The 20,695-nt window shown below is 41.4% G+C and overlaps 1 protein-coding gene across 1 annotated transcript in view; it reads left to right on the plus strand.

Moving 5' to 3' along the window:
- Pth2r (parathyroid hormone 2 receptor) overlaps nt 1-20,124 on the plus strand; it is a 78,896-nt gene extending 58,772 nt beyond the window's left edge. The window contains exons 10-13 of the mRNA XM_075951306.1: nt 2,311-2,405; nt 14,998-15,136; nt 17,180-17,221; nt 19,008-20,124. Coding sequence (XP_075807421.1) covers nt 2,311-2,405; nt 14,998-15,136; nt 17,180-17,221; nt 19,008-19,400 — 669 coding nt within the window. The 3' untranslated portion in view covers nt 19,401-20,124. The remainder of the gene's footprint in view (nt 1-2,310; nt 2,406-14,997; nt 15,137-17,179; nt 17,222-19,007) is intronic.
- The last annotated feature ends 571 nt before the right edge of the window (nt 20,125-20,695 follow it).

Genomic DNA, 20,695 nt, shown 5'->3' on the forward strand with positions numbered 1-20,695 from the left:
TAACAATAAAAATGGGGATTCAAATATCTCTGTGGCAGGGTATGAAATTCTCTTGGTGTATGCACAGGAGTGAAATAGCTGGGGGATCTGATAGTTCTATTTTTAATTTTTTGAGGCAACTCCAAACCTATTTCCTCACTAGCTGTACTAATTTTCAGCCCGCACCCCCAGTGAAATGAAGGCTCTTCTTCCTCCACGTCTTCCCCAACATTTATTGTTAGTCTGTGTATTGAGCAGCCATTTTATCTCCTTGGCATTAATTTCTGCAGTTCTTTGTGTCTGAGGTGTAGTTGGTAAAGATTTCCTCCCACCTGTGGCCTGTGTGCTATGCTGGTTGTTCCTTTGCTGTGCACACAATTTTTAGTTTCCTGGAGCCACACCAGTTGGTTCCCAGGCTGATTCCTATGCTAGGGAGGTTCTGTTTAGGAAGTTCTTGCTGACCCCGTTGTTATCAAGAACATTTTCAATGTCTTTATCTAGAAGTAGGATTTCAGATTTAAAATTGAGGTCTTTGATCCATTTTGAATCAACTCAATCTTTTATTTTGTCAGTTCTATTTGATAGGCAGAGCAACAGAAGGGCCAAGAGTACACAGTAGATCCAGCAGTGTGGTCCACATTAGCGCCCTGCCCCTCACTAGCTGTGTGGCTGCATAAAATGTCACCTTGTGAAATGATGATGATGATGATGATGATGATGATGATATGCCTGCTCCCTAGCGCAATTGTGAAAATTAAGGAATCATCTCATGTTAAAAATTCAGGATATTAAGTAGCCAATAACACTTTCCAGTTACCCTATATTCTATATTTTCCTAAGTTATTTAGAGCAATTTTCTTGAATTCTTTTATATGCATTTGCTTACATATACACATGCATACATTATAGGCTGGGCGATGAGTTGGGAAAACATACTTTTTTAATTCTATTATGAGACTGGGCCATCTATTCTTACATGTATTATTATGCCCATATATATGTGTATATTTTCATTGAAACTAATAAGCTTTGCTCAGTCTTAGTTTTTCTTAGTTTTTTTTTAATAATCAATTTAGCTTCTCTTAACTAACTATCTCTTCTTTTATTAAACTGGTGGGTTAACTGGTATGTATTACTTCCAATAAAATATCTTTTGGTCTTCAGAATTTATCTTTGACATTGACATGAAGACAAAGACGTTGGTTCTGGGTATTTTAATATTGTTGCTCTTCTATTACAAGGAATAGGGAAGACAAGTGACGGTTTGCCGCTGGGTGTGCACCGCTGGGTGTGCACCGATGGCACTTTTTGGTTCAGGTTCTAGCACCCAGTGTCTCACACTGTTGCCATGACTCAGCATCTCCCAGATATTCACTCCAGACATGCTGCATTGCTGGAAACTGCTGTCAGGTAGATAGGAAATCCTGGGGTGTGAAATAAATATGACCGTTTAGAAAGCAATCCCCATGGAAAGCTTCAACTCTCATGTTTTCTATTTTTTAAAGTCTGTCTGAAGAGCGAATGTGAGACTGTGATCCATAAACACATCATGGAACTTTGCATATGGCTTCAAATTCCAGCTGACAGCTGGGTACCCCAGGTCAAATCTCTTTGAATTGGAAGATTTTGGGTCCTTAATAACTGTACACGATAAAAGTATCTCCTATTCATGTGAGACTCAGAGAGTGTCCAAGAAATGGGAGCCATGAATCATTAGTCTAGAAGCACCTCCCTCTTACACAAGGGCTCATCTCACCGACTTTCTGTTGGATCCCTTGTTTGAAGACAGAGCTCAGTCCTCTCTAATGGTTCCCACACCCATTACTTTTCAAATACAATATAACTTTCTATACCAGGTGTCTTTCCTTTTACAGCATCTTATAAAATATTCTTAACATGCATCTCCTAGTACATTTTACATCACAGGAAAGAATAAAATTCTCTCAATAATTCCATTATTTCTCTTCTTCAACACAGAGGCAGACGCCAGGTATTTATTTTTTAGAAAGGTAGTCCTGTGTGTACAATAGCTTAATTTTGTCTCACCAACCTACCACGAATTTCATGTGATGTTTGGAAATTAGATCCTGGTAGAAAATTCTGTGATATTTCTGGTTTCTAATGCTATTAAAAATTTAATTTTTATTTTTTTAAATGAAGGCAAATTGAGAATTAGTAGTTTTTACTGTCTTATTTTAGATTCTTTATTCAAATTTATGGAGTGAGTAATTCTTAGTCTCAATACAAAGAAGTTCAAATTATTCAATTTCTATAAATGTCTTGAAGAGTAGCTTAATTTCTTTATGACATTGCCTTCTTTTTTTCTTTCAGCTGAATTTTATTCTGTTCCTGAATACAGTTAGAGTTCTCGCTACCAAGATTTGGGAGACCAATGCAGTTGGGCACGACATGAGGAAGCAGTACAGGTAATCCAGTGCCTCCATCAGAGGAAATGTTTTGTTTGCTGTTTAAAGAATCCACACGAGCTAGTCTGAAGTGTCTCTGGGGGATCTACTCTATGACTGTGCGTTCTTGTTTCATTCACTTCTGTGATTTGTTGGAGAAATTATCTATAATTTATCTATAATCAAGGTGCAAATATTCCAAACCTTCTTACTGTGCCTGGATTCTCTATGTACTTTTGTCTGTTATTAGCAGGTTGTTAATTTTCTATAAATTATGTGAATTTATATAAAAATCTCTTGTGATTATCTTAGACAACTGTCTGCATTTAAAAAATGTCCTTATGAAAATAATCAAGCAGGTACATTTGTTGTATTGCATCTAGCCCTTTGGTGACTTGGTACTCACCAAATGCAAATTTTAAGAATGTTTCAAATGCACTGATTGGAGGAGTCCCTTTTCTTTGTCTTTCATGACAAACTGAGTGTTCATAATCACTATCAGTCCATTTTATGTGAGTGCCCATTCCTTCCAGTGGCCATGTTTGTGATTCTGAGTAATAATGGCCTATACCCAATTGAACTAACACATCTAGTAATCAGGTAGATATGGACTAGGTTTTACATCTTTTAAATAGGTAACAACTTCTACCCCAGTTTGCTATGAAGTACTCTCTCAGACACAGGAAGGAGCAAACCATGTTCAGCACTTTGATTTTATTTCACAAATGTTCTCCAAGTTCTTTACTGATTCCTTCTCCTCTAACGTGCAGTCAGCCTTTTCTGTCCAGCAGCAAAGATGGCGGGGATGGCTGGGACTGTCTTAGGATGCACGGTATGAACAAACCTGCAGCTTCCAATCCAGCTATGTTCTGTGAGTTGCAGTGGTAGTATTGTGATATACATTGTGCCCAAGAATCTATAGATAAATGCCTATGCTGTACTAATTAATATAGCTTGTCCCATGTTATAGTCCATCAGTAAAGATATAGGCCAAGAATTATGGCATAGTGAGGAGGGTATAAAAAAACCTTTCATTCTTCTTTATAAAGTGAAAAGTGTGATGTCATTTGTAAGTGGTACAGATTTTTAGTTCTTAATGCAGGATGCTTATTTATATTTTCAGCTCAGCACTCGGTTTCAGAAACCCTAGATTATTGAAACAATTATCTGAAACAATTTGTGTTCTTGTCTCAGTATTAGTTAGTTCTAACTTGAGAGTATACTACTTAAATGTTTATTCCTTTGTCAATGTTCTATCGCTGTGAAGAGACACTGTGACCATGGCAATCCTTATAAAGGAAAACATTTAATTGGGGCTGGTTTGCCATTCAGAGATTTAGTCAAGTAGAAAGCATGGTGGTACGTGGATATACATGGTACTGGAAGTCGCTGAGAGTTCTACATCTGGACTCATGGGCAGCAGGAAGAGACAGTGAGCCACTGGCCCTGGCCTGAGCTTCTGAAACCTCAAAGTCCACTCCCCATTGACATTCTTCCTATAACAAGGCCACACCTCCAATAATGCCGCTCCCTAGGAGTCTATGAAGGCCATTTTTATTCAAACCACTTCATTTCACTTCCTGGCTCCTATAGGCTTGGTAGCCATATCACAATGCTAAAAGAATTCAGAACTTCAAAAGTCCCCATAGTCTATCAGTCTCAACCCTCTTTAATTAAAAAGTCCAAAGTCTCTTTGGAGACTTATACAAGCTCTTATCTCTAACCCCTATAAAATAAAAATGAAAAAGCAGATCACATATTTCCAACATATAATGGCACAGGGTATAAATTACCATTCCAAAATGGAGGGAAAGGAGCATAGTGAGAAAATACAAAGCAAGACCAAAAACCAATGGGGCAAACTCCAAACTCTATATCTCCACATCTGATGTCAGAACACCCTTCAGATCTCCAACTCCTTTTAGCTTTGTTGACTGCAACATACTTCTTTCTCTTGGGCTGGTTCTACTCTCTGTTATCAGCTCTTGTTGGCAGGTATCCCACAGCTCAGGTATCTCTAACATCTTGAGGTATCCAGGGCAATCCAGGCTTCACATTTACAGCTTCATGCAATGGCAGAACTCTTCCAGGAGTGGAGTTGGTGTTAGTTATATTGATGAGTTATATTGATTGAATTTTCCCTGGATCAAGGGTGTCCTCCTGACTAATTTATGCGACAGGATCAGAGAGGCTGAGTGAGGACTGCATGGATGCACATCCATGGAATAAGGAGATAATAAGAGGCAGAAAACAACCTGACACCTGAAACTTAAAGCAGCTTTCTGTGCAGTGTCAGGCAAATCTTCCAAGAACCCCAGAACTCCACTGTGGGCATGTGTTTCCTAGTTCCAGAGCCCTTCAGTGGGCTGAGGCCCTGGAGAGGCAGCCTCTCTGGACTAAGTGGGGTCTTGGTGAGGGAGATCTCACTGTGGGCCGCCAGAAATGTAGCCAGAATCATACTAGTGTAAGCACTCTGGTGCCAATGAGAGTGAAAGAGAGATGTTATCTGTGGACCGAAGCCAGGATAGCTTCTGAAAGGCTTTGATCCAAGATCCAGATGGTATTCTCATTTTATATCTGAAGAAAGCAAGTGAAATGCTGTAGTAGATATGTGGCCGTCAGTTGCTAAGGGAAATGACCTGCTGTTTCAGCTACTCCTTCAGGTCATTCTGTTCCATAGCAAGTGAAGTTATGCTTGGCAAATAGACAACACACACAGGTGCTTCAAGTAAAACACGAAATAAACCAATGTCCAGTAATTGGTCTTTTCTGCCTTATTCTAATTTACTTTAACAAGCAAGGTGAGTTGTCAGAACTTGGTAAAGATGTGTAAAAGAGTTCAAGGAGAAAACACTTGAATGTTTTCTCTAATTGAATTTGTCATTCAATATGATGTTAAATATGCCATTAAATATGATGTTTGCTTAACATCAGAATAAGACCAATGCAGTATGACAGCAAAGCAGAGAGATTTAAAGGTAAATAATCACTTATGGTCTAACTCTTATGTGTATTTTCCTTCTTTGAACTTCTATCCTCAGCTGAAATGGATAATATGCTTCTCTTACAAGAAGTGAGGCAGCTGCAGGAAGCTACAGTAGCACAGTGCAAAATAGCACACAGTTTCATTTGCTACACTTCCCCCTTGGAAGGAGGGAGAGAGGAAGGAAGGAAGAGAGAGAATCTGAGATCTTGTAGAAGTTTTTCTTGAAGTGAGGAAAGTATATGCAGAAATGCATCTATAAAACTCTATTTGCGGGCCGGGCGGTAGTGGTGCACGCCTTTAATCCCAGCACTCGGGAGGCAGAGGCAGGCGGATCTCTGTGAGTTCAAGACCAGCCTGGTCTACAGAGCTAGTTCCAGGACAGGCTCCAAAGCCACAGAGAAACCCTGTCTCGAAAAACAAAAACAAAAAACAAAACAAAACAAAATTCTATTTGCATGTTTTTCTTGAATTGTGAAGTTGTTAAGTGAAAAATTTATATGGGCAGCTGTGTCTATTTGATTTAAATACTGGCTTTTTTTCCCTGTACACTGTAAAGTTTGTATATAAGTTGAGTGGCCAATTAAAGAGGAGAAACCTGAAAAAAACTAATTGCCAATAAATAAATAAATAAATGAATTTAGAATAAAAAATTAAACTAAAATAAAAAAAACCCTACTTGCATAGACATGAAAATGTCACTTAAGGCCAGGAGGAACCAAAAAAGGCTTAGGATAGACAGGGTTGCTGAGCCTGTTTTCTTTTGTTTTAGTTAAATATGATTTGACAAAGATTACTAGAGTTTTTATGTATGAATTTACCTAGTGAATGATACAGGCTAGATACTGTATGAAATGAGCATCTATTTTCTAAATAGTGGAATCAGAGACTGTGCTTTGGTTTCCTGGCTGACCAGACTCAAATAATCACACAGAAACTATATTAATTACAATGCCTTTTGGCCTATGGTTCAAGGGTATTCCTAGATAGCTCTTATAGCTTAAATTAACCTTTTCCTATTAGTCTATGTACTGCCATGAGGCAGTGGCTTACTGGAAAAGTTCCAGCTCCTTTCTCCTTTGGCAGCTTCATGGCATCTCCTTGACTCTACCTACTCTCTCTATCTCTGTTCAAATTTCATGCCTGGCTGATAAGCCATTGGCCAAACCAGCTTTATTCATCAACTAACAAAAGCAACACATACACAGAAAGACATCCCACTTCATCTCCCCTTTTCTGTCTAATTAAAAAGAAAGGCTTTAGCTTTAACATAGTAAAAGTATTGTACAAAACATTTATTAAGCAAGAATTATAATTATAATATTAATCCATTTACATTTGACTAATTAAGGAAAATAGTCTATCATCTAGCCTATCTTTGTGAGACTAAAGTTCTATATCTAATTTATCTTTTATCATAACTATGGAAAGCTATAATTATAACTATTTAGTCTTCAACTCCATCAAAGGCCCCAGAATGATATAATATTACCTAAGTAATCAGGAAGTGCATTGTAACTTCCAAAGTTCTAGAAATGACAGAGACATTTTGCTGCTTGGACAGTCATACAAAGTTCTTTTGTAATGTTGGGGCATCCATCTTTAGCCTATAGGCCCATAATATCTGGCAGACTTTTTAGTGAAATACAAAATTTGAAGCTCTGTTCTGCCTTGTACCGGCAAAGTTTATCAGTTTCTTTCTTCTGTGTCCTGCAGAATGTCTGCCAGTATCTTCTGTGAAACAGGAACCCTGAAGAATCATCCCATCTTTTGGAAAGTTCAGCAGTCACTTTTCTGTGTGTTCTGCATGTTCAATTCTTGCAGCATGCCATCAAGCAGTCCAGGCAAGAGAAATTTCTTGCCCAAATGGCTAGCTTTGTCACATTGGAGGCAAATTCCATAATGATATTTTTCAGTGACCCTCAACCTCTCTGAAGCAGATATGTCTCCTTGTTGAGAAAAATCTAAGTTCTTAGAACATTTTAAATGCCAAATTTTGTAGGTCTTTGAAAGGTTTGAAGAATACTTATCCATCTGAAATATATCTCTGCACATCTAGAAAATCTAATATGACCACAGTTTGACTATTACAGGTGACTATCTATTAATAAATAGTCTTTAATTACACATTACATTTTAAATGTTTATATATAAACATAATACCTTAAACAAGGGTAGAAATATACACATAACAAAATTGACCTTCAATTTGTAGCAAAAAACAAAGTCCATACTAATATAAAGTATTCATTTCTATATCATATCCCCCATTTTTCTTTAGAAAGACCTTGACTGTGAGCATTAATCATTTATCAATCTCCTTTAAATGAAAAGAAACATTTAAAAACAATATTTGGGAATTTGAGCACAGTTATCTAGACTACTTCCTGCTGATTGGAGGTACTTTTTTTTTTATGGGATATCCTGTGTGGTTGGTCCATATCAGCCAGCAGTCTTTAAGCTGTCATAGATGTTGGACCACCTGGGTCATTGCTTCAGGAGGTCTTGTTTGATCAAACCACATTAGCCATTAAGGAATCCACAGCTTTCTATCCTCTGTGAAAGCAAAAGCAAAACCTCTTTTCCAAAGTAACATGTCCTTAGACTTAAATTTTGAGATCAAGATAACTTTAAAATATATATGTTTGCTTAGCTTAGCACCCCACACAATGAAATGTCTCTTAGTAGTTAGCTCCTTCAAAAAATTCAAGGAAAACACAATAAAACAATTAATCCAGACTCTTTGTGTATTTCTCATCTTGATTTTTTTCTCTGTTTCTTTTATTTTTATTTTTTAAGCTTTGGTTTTCTGAAACAGGGTTTTTCTGTCTGTCTTTGGCTGTCCTGGATCTCACTCTGTAGACCAGGCTGGCCTTGTACTCACATAAATCTGCCTGCCTCTGCCTTCCAAGCACTGGGATTAAAGGTGTGTGCCAACACACCTGACTACTCTATTTTTTTTAAAGGACTTTCTCTATCCTTTTTCTTTTCTCTCCTAAGCCTATGTACATTTTAAAACACATTATAAACCATTTAGAGGTTATTTTCTTATTCTTCTGAATCTATCTTTACTGTATGTATCTATCTTTCCTGAGTACATGAGTCTTAAACCTGCTAAGTGATATGGCTAGGATTAAAGTTGTGTCTTTGGTGGCTGGCTCCACCCCATTCCTTGGCTTCTCGAGAGTCTAACTTGGCAGAAGTACTAGCCAGAGTCATGCTTTTTTTTTCCCTTAACTTTGCAGAGTTTCTAGGTCCATGCCTCTACCAAGAAATATGCCTCTGGCTGCTCATAAACACCATTTAAGCCTTTTTTCCCCCGCAGGGCTTCTTAAAAGAGTTGCGAGGTTCCTGCCCCTAATGTTGAGTCAGGAAGCCTCTCTTAAAGGAGTGATGCCTCTGTTTGTTGCTGACAGTCTACCAGAGAAAAAGACAGTTACCACGAAGCTGCTGCAGTTACCAAAAAGCTGAGCTCGACTCTTCTTGTTTGTCTAGAATCCTTTTTTAAAAAACAAAACAAAACAAAACAACAACAACAAAAAATGCTTTCTCAAGCTCTATGTGGAAATTGTTATTCGCAAATGTTTGGGTGCTGTTATGTAATGGAGACAGTGCTTGGTTTCCTGGCTGACTAGACCCAAATAATCACACAGAACTTTATTAATTACAACACTGCTTGTCCTATGGTTCAGTTGTATTCCTAGCTAGTGCTTACATCTTTTATTAACTCATTTCTATTAATCTATGTATCAGTACAAGGCTGTGGCTTACCAGTAAGTTCCAGCGTCTTTCTCCTTTGGCAGCTACATGACGGCTCTTTGACTCCACCTCCTCTCTCTATATATATCTCTGTTTGGATTTCCTGCCTGGCTTTACTCTGCTTAGCCCTTAGCCGAACCAGCTTTATTCATCAACCAATAAAAGCAACACATATACAAAGAAGGGCAGCCCACATCAAAATAGGACACTATGTCTCCAAACCACCTGAATCCATTGCATTTCTCTTGTAGCTGGAACAATCACCGTTCTTCCAGCAAGCCAGAAGACTTATATCAGTTGTTACATGCCCAGATCATCTCATTACACAGCTGCATCTTTGTAGACAGCCAAGCTATAAAGCTGTATAGTGTATATGATTGATCATATGGACACTAATAAACATCAGTGCTCCAGAGATGCTTGTGCTCAATCTGCAATGAATAGATAATGACCTATGTGTACATTTGTGCTAGTCATACGCTCTGAAGGATAAATTCTAAAAGAGGATGTAATCACAGGTAATATATAAACACGAACACAGTTCCAACATTTTATTTAATTCCATAATTAATGAAGGAGACAATAATAAAACATTTCACTTGGTTCAAAAGAGAACATATAGTTACGAAATGCATGCTGGAATGAATTTATAAAGGGACACGAACTGCAAAGCTTGTTAATACCTGCAGGGCTGCAGTCAGAGACATCAATACTCTGCTGGATACAGTTTGTGTTTCAGCGGCCAGGAATGACTTGCATTACTGTGGTAGACAGAGTTGTATGATGCCACTGGGATCTCTAGCCTTTGGTATCCTATATGTGTCAAGTGCAATACCTGCTCTGTCACCTGGACCTGGAATAAGGACAGGATCTATGATGGCTTTCTTGTTCTCTCCCTTGATTAGGTTACATATATGACAAAGAGTGCTAGTCAGTCTTACGATATGTTACACAGACTCTGCCCTGCCTGGGAGAGCCTGTGTTTTGGACACAGATGTGAACCCAACCCTAGATGAAACCTTGAGTTCAGTTTTGAGAAGCTCTAGATCTATATGTCTATCACTGCATATCAACGGAAAGGAGTGAGTCTCATTTAAGGCAGGGACTTTGTGGTACTTTGCTATACAGCACACCGGAGATGAATTCAATTACTGTTTTTTTACAGATGATCCCGTTTCCCTAAAGAACTATAAAATAGCTTAGTCATAGACAAGAAGAGAGAACTCCAGAAACAGGACTAACAGGATAACAAATGGATTTCCTTGCCCAATGCAATTTTTTCTCTCGTCTGCATTAAACTGAATGGTGACAAAACTTTTGCATTGTGACCATTTCATAAACTATCTCTCTGATTTAATGTTTTTTGAACCTTGTTTTTGGTTCCTAGCTACAAAAGTAGAAGCAAGCAAAATTAGCTTGATTTTGAGAGCATTCTCCAGGGGAATTTAGACTGCATCTTAAAAACAGAATGTATTTTTTTTCCCAGAGAGATGTTAGACAAGAGTTTTAAGACTATACAACTGCAGTTAATGCAATTTCCGAATCTAACTAGCCTGTATAAAATGCCCTAGGTGTTTATAACATCCTTTTTAAACTTACAGCCACAGGAGCTTGGGCTCACTATTCAGCATTTAGAAGGAGGACACGTATAAGCAGGTTCTGAGCGCTGAGAGTGTTAATCAGGTCCCAGATACTGACTGCTTATCAGCAATGCTCTCCTGAATGGAATGGCCTAATGTGGAATTATAAGATTGAAGAAACTGTAGGCAAGGCAAGTGAGGACTCAGACTATCAGATGAAAAGTCCACAGTCTACAGGGGAAGCTGTGAGTGAGAGGCAGGTCGCTGATCAGCGCCAAGGGAACAGATGATTCGGACGGTACTGAAACACTGAAGACGATGAGGGAGGAAGACAGCTCTAGACATCTGAGGTAGTCACCTTCATGTGAACCCGTGGGAATTCCAGAAAGCCATCTCTCCTGGATAGTGTGTGGATGAGAATGATGACTGCCAAGAAAGCTTTGAACTATTAGAGACTTGTAAATCCGGCCCCCATTTCTGAGACCAGATAAACGAATCAGCATTCCATAGCTAGAAAACATCAAGCCGGGATTCTGAATCTAGTTCTCTTTGGTCTTAGACTAGTGAGATCTTGTCTCACCCACTCAGCTTGTTTACAAGAAGAAAAATAATAAATAAATAATGCAATGAGAGGAGACATTGGTAAGGATGGAAGGAGAAGTTGTTCAAGGTTCTTGGGTGTAAATGATTCACAAAGGGGAATTTGAGAAATGAGAAAGAAATAGGTTACATTTGGCAACTTCTTAGATCAAGAGTGCAAAACAAAAGTTACCCCAAACTGGAAAATGGTGCCCTTGGCGTCCTGGTAATGGATGAATTGCTTGCTACAAACTTTGTGGTTTAATGTAGCATATTTTCCATTTCATTCTCTGTAGGTCAAGAGTCTCTGTGCCCCTCCTCTACTTGGCTATTACAGGGTTGCAACTGAAATGTCAATCAGGGTGGTGGCATTATGGGAAATCTGAACTGGGGAGAATATACCTGAGTGTGTGTGACCACTGGTGGTAGATTTGGGTGCTTCTCAGCTGATGTACTACTGTTTATTGTCACATGAGCCTCTCAGGAAAGCAGCTCACCATGTGGCAGCTTGTCTTGCTACAGAAGACCAGGGAGATAGCAGCTAGATTTAGGCAGCACAGTCCCAGAAGTGGTATTCTTTCATTGTTGCCTTAATCTATTAGAAGAAATCCCCCAACCTGATCATACTCAGGGAAAAGATGACAAGGGCATAGGTAGCAAGAGATGGGATCGGGGGGACCATTTTAGACTAACTCTGTACCGGACAGGGTTCTCTCAGGACAGAATCAATAGGCCTGACAAAATCTGCATGGGAGTACAAATGATACAAACAGATTTACGCCTTGATGGGCAGTTATAGAGAAGTGGATACATGAGCCAGCCCTTGGTGAACTGGTTCCTGTGAGTCTGGGGACTGAGAAGTCTGTGGCAAGCCTTCAGTAAGCAGAGTTCCAGGATGCTGTTTAGAGTTCAATGTTTTACAATCAAGGAAACAAATGGTGTAACCCTCAGCCTAAGAGGGACACTCAACAGCTCAACAGCCTACAGGCACAACTCCCAGATGCAAGGCTGCTGTGCCTGGAAGGCAGAAGGCAGGAGAGTTGTGTCCAGCTGCAGAAGAGGAGAAGCAAACAGACCTTTCCTCTGCCCTCTGGTTCTGTCAGAACTGTCTGTTCCCTTGGTGCAGTGACCTGCCCCTCACTCACAGTTTCCCCTGTAGCCTGTGGACTTTTTATCCACTGATCTGAGCCTTGCCTTGCCTACAGTTCCTTCAGTTTTACAATTCCACATTTGTACATTTCATTCAAGGCAGCATTGCTCATAAGCAGTGGGTCTGTTGGAACTGACTGGTGCTCCAAACTTCAGAGCCTGCCTGTACTTGTCCTCCTTACGAATACTAAGCAGTGAGCCCAGGTGCTTGGTGGTGCCTGCCTACACTCCACTGTTGTGGGAGGTTGCTCGTTTGTTTCCCAGCTGCCCTGCATCTCAGACCTCAAATAATCACACAGAAACTGTATGAATTAAATCACTGTGTGGCCCATTAGCTCTAGCTTCTTATTGGCCAACACTTACATATTAATTTAACCCATCTCCATTAATCTGTGCATCACCATGAGGTTGTGGCCTACCAGCAAAGTTTTGGCGTTTCTGTCTCCCGTGGCTCCATGGCTATTCCCTAACTCCTCCTTCTTTCTCCCAGTTCTCGGTTTAGTTTTCCCTTCCTACCTTTATTCCCTGCGCAGACCCAAGACAGTTTCTTTATTAACAAATGGTACTCACAGTATACAGAGGGGAATCCCACATCGCTCCACACTGAGGGCAGACCTTTCATACTGAGTCCAGCCATGCATGTAACCATCTCATTCACAGACACAATGAAACAATGTGTTACTACCTGTCATCTGTGCATCCTAGGCAAACTGACACCTAAAACTAAATATCAAACTGTATATCAAATATACAGGCCAGGGCAGGGATGGCTCACACTTTTAGTTTTAGCCTTCTAGAGGCAAAAGAGGCAGGGGCAGAGGCAGAGTCATAGGCCAGATCCCTGTGATTTCTAGGCCAGCCAAGGTTATGCAGTGAGACCCATTCTCAAAATAAAAGAAAGAAAAGAAAAAAAACCCAGCCAACAAACCAAACAACCAGACAGAAAACAAGACAGAAAAATAAGGAGGGATGGAGACAGACAGAGAGAGAGACACACACAGAGAACTAAACAGAACGACAGGTAGTTAGAACAGAGTATTGACAGAACATTCAGACTAAGAGGAAGGACTGAGCACATATAACTCATAAGAATTGCAAAGTATTTCTAAGAGTAGCTGATTTTAAAAAATTAATTAATATTTAAAATTTCATATACATATGTACTTTATTTATATCATTCTTCCGTTCCTCTTCTTCCTATGCTCCTTTCACTCTATCTCAAATTCATAAGCTTTCCTTAATTATTATTGTCATTAATTATCATTAGATTTCTTAACTATTATTGCAATAAAAAATTTATAAATATAATCTGCTGAATCAGTTTACTGGTGCTCATGTGCATAAGTTCTTAGGGCTGACCCCTGGTATTGGGGATAACCAATTGGAGGGCTCATCCCCGGGGAAGACCGATTCTCTCTCAGCAGTCATTAATCTAGGCATGGGGTCCCGTGGGATTTCACCCATCTGCGTTGGAATGTCAACCAGCATTGCAATTGCTCGGGTCTTATTTAGGCAGCCATATTGTTGAGATTTCATGTGTGTAGCCTTTTCTGTCATTCACAGATGGCGCCGTCTCACAGCAGACTTCCTGGTCTTCCAGTTCTTACAAAATGTTTTGCCCCCTCTTCCCTGATGTTCCCTGAACCTCAGGTGTAAGATGGAGAAAATGCTTCAGTCTCAAACACCAACGTTAAAGATGACATAGTACACCAACCAAGGCCATTTAATGACTTCATAAAAACAGCAGCCTACCATCAAGAAGAATAGATGTGAAATTAGAGAGACCTAGGGGATACTGATCATGGGAAGTGAGAATCAACTGCCAGACTTACTGTAAAGGGACAAGAGGCAGTTCTGGGGAGATGGCTCTGAGAGGAGACCCTTGCTCTTCAAGAATGGGGACCCGAGTTTGATTCCCCAGCACTTACATAAAAACGGGGCATGGCTGCACAAACCTGTAACCACAGAATTAGGGGGTAGTCACAGGCAGATCCTGAGAGGTCATTGGACAGACAACTTTTCTTTAATGGTGAGCTTCAGGTCCAGTGAGAGACTCTGTCTCAAAAAAAAAAAAAGTAGAGAGAAATAGAGGAAGACACCAAATGTCCTGTTTGCTTGTGCCAGTGCCTGAGCACCTGTATACTCACATGCATGCATTTCATAGATAACACATACACACACACCACAAACACATACACACATGCATACCACAATCACACACACCAACACAACCATACACATCACAAACAACACATACTGACCCCATAAGCATCTACACAACAAAACGACACATAGCACACAGACCACACACACACACACACACACACACATACACACACACACACACATACACACACACACACACATACACACACACACACACACACACACACATACACACACACACACACACACACACACACACACAGCAACGCGCAAACAGCAAAAGTAGAGAAAGGGCAAAGTGGCAGCTGAGGAATCTCTGACTCATTTCTGCAACAAGCTGCTTTCCCAAAGGCACCCGAGGTTGCTTCGTAGAAAACTGTGTTGTTTTTTTTTCCAGGAAACTGGCTAAGTCGACGCTGGTCCTGGTGCTGGTGTTCGGGGTGCATTACATTGTGTTCATCTGCCAGCCGCACTCCTTCTCCGGGCTCTGGTGGGAGATCCGCATGCACTGTGAGCTCTTCTTCAACTCCTTCCAGGTGACCAGCAGCGTCTATAATGTGGGATGAGTTTTTGTTAGTTCCCTCCACCTCTTTCTCTGCCCTTTGCTCTGGTTCTAGGTACCTATCTTCTGAGGGCCCTGGAGAGGACACTATGTGTTTACCTCCTAGGAATCAGGTTAATTCTCTGACCCCAGAGCGAACTGGTGTGGAGCTGTTTGGCACAGGAACAAGCCTGGGTAGCAAGATAACAAGGCACATTGCTGGAGAACACACATCACTGCAGGGCACAGTCCTTTTTTTTTTCTCTTTTCTTTGAGTGTGTGTGTGGAAAGTAATAGAATAAAAAGAAGACAAAAGCAGGGAAGCAGGGAAAAGAGTGACAGGGACAGGAAGGTAAAAAGTTTTCCCCATCCCTTCACCCCACTGTAAAGAGGAAGACTGTGACCACACCTCCTCCCTTCAACTTGAATCTACTGATGCATTTATACCAGAGGGAGCAGCAGAGAGTTTGAGGCAGACATGAGTAACCATGGCCTGAGAGTACGGATGGAAGCTGCCCTCCTAGAAGTGGTTATGACAGAATGAAAGGGAGTCATGTCGGTGTGTTTATCAAGTATGTTGGTGTGGACATCATGTAGGCGAGTCACCACGAAGTCAAAGCTCTGCACCATGGACTTCAGGTGCAGCCTGAGAGTGCTCTGAGCTCTCGGTGTGGGAGCCAGTGGCTTACTAAATCAATACTTTCTAGAGATTTTTACCTGATGGTTAAAGCGGTGTAGGTCTGCTACAAGGTAGGTGACTCTCGGGGGAACTGAAGATAGCCCAAGGTGACCTGGGCTCTTAATCAGTAGCATGCCAACTCTCCACAGGCATGACGTTCTAATAAGGCGATAGCATCTGTAACCTGGTCAAGGAACTTCAGTTCCCAGCAGCCTGAACAACTGGAAAGTTTACATTTGATGTATTACTTACTTGTCAAGAATTTCCATAGAGGTGGACGGTCCTTGGGCTTCCCACAGGTCAGGGAACCCTGATTGCTCTTCGAGCAGATGAGGGAGGGGGACTTGCTCGGGGGAGGGGGAGGGAAATAGGAGGCTGTGGCGGGGAGGAGGCAGAAATGCTTAATAAATAAATAAATTAAAAAAAATAATAAAAAAGAATCTATACACTATATACAAAGGGAAAAAAAAGAATTTCCAAAGATTTCTTGTTGCACTCAACATTCAGGTGTCAAGTTCAAGTGTCATTTTCTGCCACACACAGCCTTGCATGGCCTGGAGCCTGCCAACACACACCAAATCTCCCACAGAACTCACGGGACCTGGCTGTTGCTTCGCCAGCGTGCCTGGGGTGGAGGTGGAGGTGGAAGTGGGCATGCGGGCATCACACTCTGCTCTCTTTTCCCTGAATGTCCCACTCCCCCATGCTCATCCAATTGACATCTTCTTGTCACTCAGACCAGCTTAAATGTTGCCCCAGAGAGGTCTTGGCTGAGTTTCTCATCCAGTGCACCCACCCAATTGTTCCCGGTAACGTTGATTTTCCCCACAAGGCCCTCACAGCCTTGTTTTTCTCATGTGGCTGCTGGCTAATGTTTTTATATGCAGGTCTCGCACTTTCTCACCCCTCTTATGCTGAGTCACTCTTAGCCCAGTGGTTCAGCTCAATAGATACTTCAGAGTGAAAAAAAGTGTTCTCTGTGCTTTCACATATAATATTCAACATCGGTAGCTGCTAGCATTTGAGAAATAGAAGCCTATTTTACCAAGCAGGGGATGGGTTTATGCGATCCTCAAGCAGTAATGTAAATGAAACCACATCATAGGAAATGGTTCTTTGTGAACCTTGGAGTGTTTTGCTCAGGTGCATGGTTTGGTTGAAACCAAGGAAAGGTCACCCAGACAAACACAATATTCAGAAATAGTAGGAGGAAATAATTTCTGTAATTTTCTGAAGGTATCATCAAAAGCCAACTTTTCAGTTGGTGCATTTTGATACAAGATATTTGATATGAGTCCAGTCTCTGCTATGTGCTTCATGAATTGCCGGAGGACTCACCTCGCCTTTTTCTCTCTTCAGGGTTTCTTCGTGTCTATCGTCTACTGTTACTGCAATGGAGAGGTAGGTCTGAAGATGAGCTCCAAATCAGTTTTTGTTTTAATCCATTTTGTGTCTTTTTGACAGAACACAAGAAGCTTAGTAATTTACACAGGGGAGATAGTGGTCTGTTTCTCACAGATTTAAACGTGGGGCCATCTGTGTCTAGGAGGTCACATCATCCCATGATGGAAGGTAGAAGAAAGGGAACTCTAGGAGACTGACCTCAAAACCCTGAGATCTTTCCCAAAGAGGGAGATTCTTATTTTAGTTAATTCTAAATCAATTCTGGTTAATACTAAAACTTTTAGTCCACATAAAGTTCTATAAAAAGTCAACTGCTTTCCTTAGGATGAATCTAAATGAAAATAAATTCAATTAAAACAGATCAGGTTTCCAGGACAAGCTGAGGACGGCACTATCTCAACCCATTTGGAAGTCAGCAGAGAGAAGCAACTACACATCCCATGATCATGTGGATGATGCAGATGACCCCGGAGGGTTCAGCATGCCCTGCCGTTGCCTGGGTGGCTGCCTCCTTTTTCTCTCAGATTTCCAGTTTGCTCCAAGTCCCAGAAGGACAATGACGGTTGCTGCTGCAGTGGCTCACCAGATTCTTCTGAGAACGTTGGTTCTGTGGGATATTGGTCTCCGCATAAGGCGCTTGAGTGGCAACTTACCAGTGCGCCATCCCGATTTACTGCTGTGTTATTTTTACCTTAATTTTCAGCAGGGCTAAGTGTGTCAGTGTCACCCACGACCCTAACCCCCAATGAAGACATGAGTGTGTTGCGCAAGTGACACCCACTTACACGCTTTTGCTTCCCCTGGGGTCTTTGCTTTCTCCGGTGCTTTCAGGAGAGAGTCGGTAGAAAGGACACCTTGATAGAAGGTGTGGAGGGCAAGCCCCATCTCCTCAGAGTGCAGTTACAGTGTCTACTTGTCTAACTCTATCCTTTTCTTTCCCTCCCTCCTCTTGGTTCTTGCGGGTTGACAATATGGCAGTTTCCTTACAAGCATGGTACCTTCCTTGGCTTTCCTCTACCTCGGGTGGTGTTGATTCAGTAGCTACAGAGAGTCGGGCAAAGAGCTGATCTTTTCTCATTTAGGCAGAGCATTTTAAATGGAGATCTGGGAGCTTAGAGGCGTATACATGAAAAAGCACAGAACTAGGCAGCGTTCAGGAGTCGGAGTGATCATAGGTTAAGGCTCCATCCTCCTCCCACAGTAACAAGGCAGCAGAAGCCACAGCCTCTTAAGGGACTACCGGGCCCTAGGGAGGAGTTCCCAGTGAGTGTCAGGACAATGTGGGTACTTTGTGGGAAAGTGTTTGGAGGAAGAAGGCAGGGGACTTTTATCAGGTCCACTGGCTTGGATGAACAGCAGGATTTCCCTGAAGCTTTACTGTTTTCTCAAACACTTTCAGGAGGGCTGAGGTTATCCCTGGGGTGTGCGAGACTTTATGCCTTTTCCACGCAGGGTTTAGATGGACTTGTCACATGAAAAGTCCTGTGCTCCCCCCTGCACAGACTCTTCAAACCCAGAATTCTTTTTTCCTGGTGATAAGGCAATTGCTTGTATCAGCGGCGCTTCTGTCTTATTTAAATACAGAAAGTAACATTGATTGAAAAGGTCTCTTTGAGGGTATGGAAGGCACAGATCTGTGGAGTCCCTAAACACAGAGGGACCTCAACCAGTGTTTATTATTATTATCACTAAGATCCAAGTAAAGTTCGTCATAACTCGGGCGTGGGTGCGTGGGACTCCTTTATGGTTTCTGACACGTGCACGCGTGTTTCTTGCGCTGTAGGTGCAGGCAGAGATGAAGAAGATGTGGACTCGGTGGAACCTGTCCATCGACTGGAAAAGCACGCCACCCTGTGGTGGCCACAGGTACGGCTCAGTGCTCACCACTGTCACTCACAGCACCAGCAGCCAGTCACAGATGGGGGCAGGCACCCGACTGGTGCTCTTCTCTGGCAAACCCACCAAGAATGTCAGCAGACAGATCGACAGCCATGTGACTCTGCCTGGCTACGTCTGGAGTAATTCCGAGCAGGACTGTCAGCCGCACTCCACCCCTGAGGAGAATGAAGAAGCTCTTGGGAGGCAGGGAGACGATACTCCAGTAGGGGGGTCTTCCAGGCCAGTGGCGTTCATCCTAGACTCAGAAGGATGCAAAGGACAAACCGAGCGTTTCTGAGTCACCATTTGTGGCTCCAGTGGTTTGGCGGGTCTGGTGTAGGAGATAACCCAAGCTGGAAGACTGGAATTCTGGAATAACACTTTGCTTAAACATTTTCACTTCCCACCAGTTGGCTACTAAAAGTATTCTTGCATAAAAGGGTATTATTGAGGTAGTTTATTAACTTACGTTGGCATTATTCCTCCTAAAATTAGTACTTTCTCTGTGGTTCTTATTATTTTACTTCTTTTGCACAGAAAAGGTTTCAAATGCTTGGCTCTGTCTTTCTCTCAGAAATATCACCCTGAATATGATAAGATCATTAAGTTCGCACCACTCTGTCGTTCTCATTTTAGTGAACTGCCATGAGTGCACTCCTCTTGACTGTGTAGTGGAGCAATCAAGGAATGTACATTGGAAGACAGATTCTAAGACATGCTGGAAAATCAATTGACTGGGCATTAGTAAAGTGATACATTCCTGACAGTTACGATTGATTCTAGGCGCAAAGAAACCCACTCTGTTTTTCCTTTGAATATCCCATGTGTCACGAGCCAAAATCTTCTCTTGCTCTTCTTTTTTGTAAGCCATGACAAGTCAAAGGTTTTCTCAGTCAGCGACCTTGTGTTTGAAAGCTGAGTCTGTGTGGGCTCGCGCATCCTGATGCTAACCCACGCTGCATCTTTGTACTGTTGTCTGCTATGTGACAGATGGTATGGGGGATACATTAAACGTTTGTTTTAAAGATACACATTTGGTCGTTACAGTTTCCTTTCATTATTGCACAATCATTCTTGAGAAGCCACCAACAGGTTCTTTCCCCAAGTCTTCAGCTCCCATCACATAGCTCCCATGTTTTGCCAAAATCGCAATTTCAGTTATGAAAACATTTACTGAGTACATCCTACAGCACAGGTATTCTGCTAGGGTTTTTGCGAGCATTGGCTCACTGTAATTTTGGAGTAGGCTTTACCAATGCCAGTTTTTTTTTTTTTTTTTTACAATGACTCACAAGGTGCATCGGCTTCTCCCAAGCTATTGAGTAAATGTGGTTTCAAATGTCATCTACCGACTCTAAGTGCTATTCACTTACAAGCATTATCACACACACACACACACACACACACACTATCACACACACACAAACACACACACACTCTCTCTCACACACACAGGCACCATTAACCAATGAAATAATGAATTCCTTTTATGTAGAGAATGCTCCAAGACTTTGTACTGCAATATATCCCAGTGTGTAAGTCATGCAGAAGACAAATCTATGGAAAAGGCAAATGAATAGTGTATTTTGAGCT

The sequence above is a fragment of the Microtus pennsylvanicus genome, chromosome 17 (assembly GCF_037038515.1).
Source record: "Microtus pennsylvanicus isolate mMicPen1 chromosome 17, mMicPen1.hap1, whole genome shotgun sequence".
NCBI lineage: Eukaryota > Metazoa > Chordata > Mammalia > Rodentia > Cricetidae > Microtus > Microtus pennsylvanicus.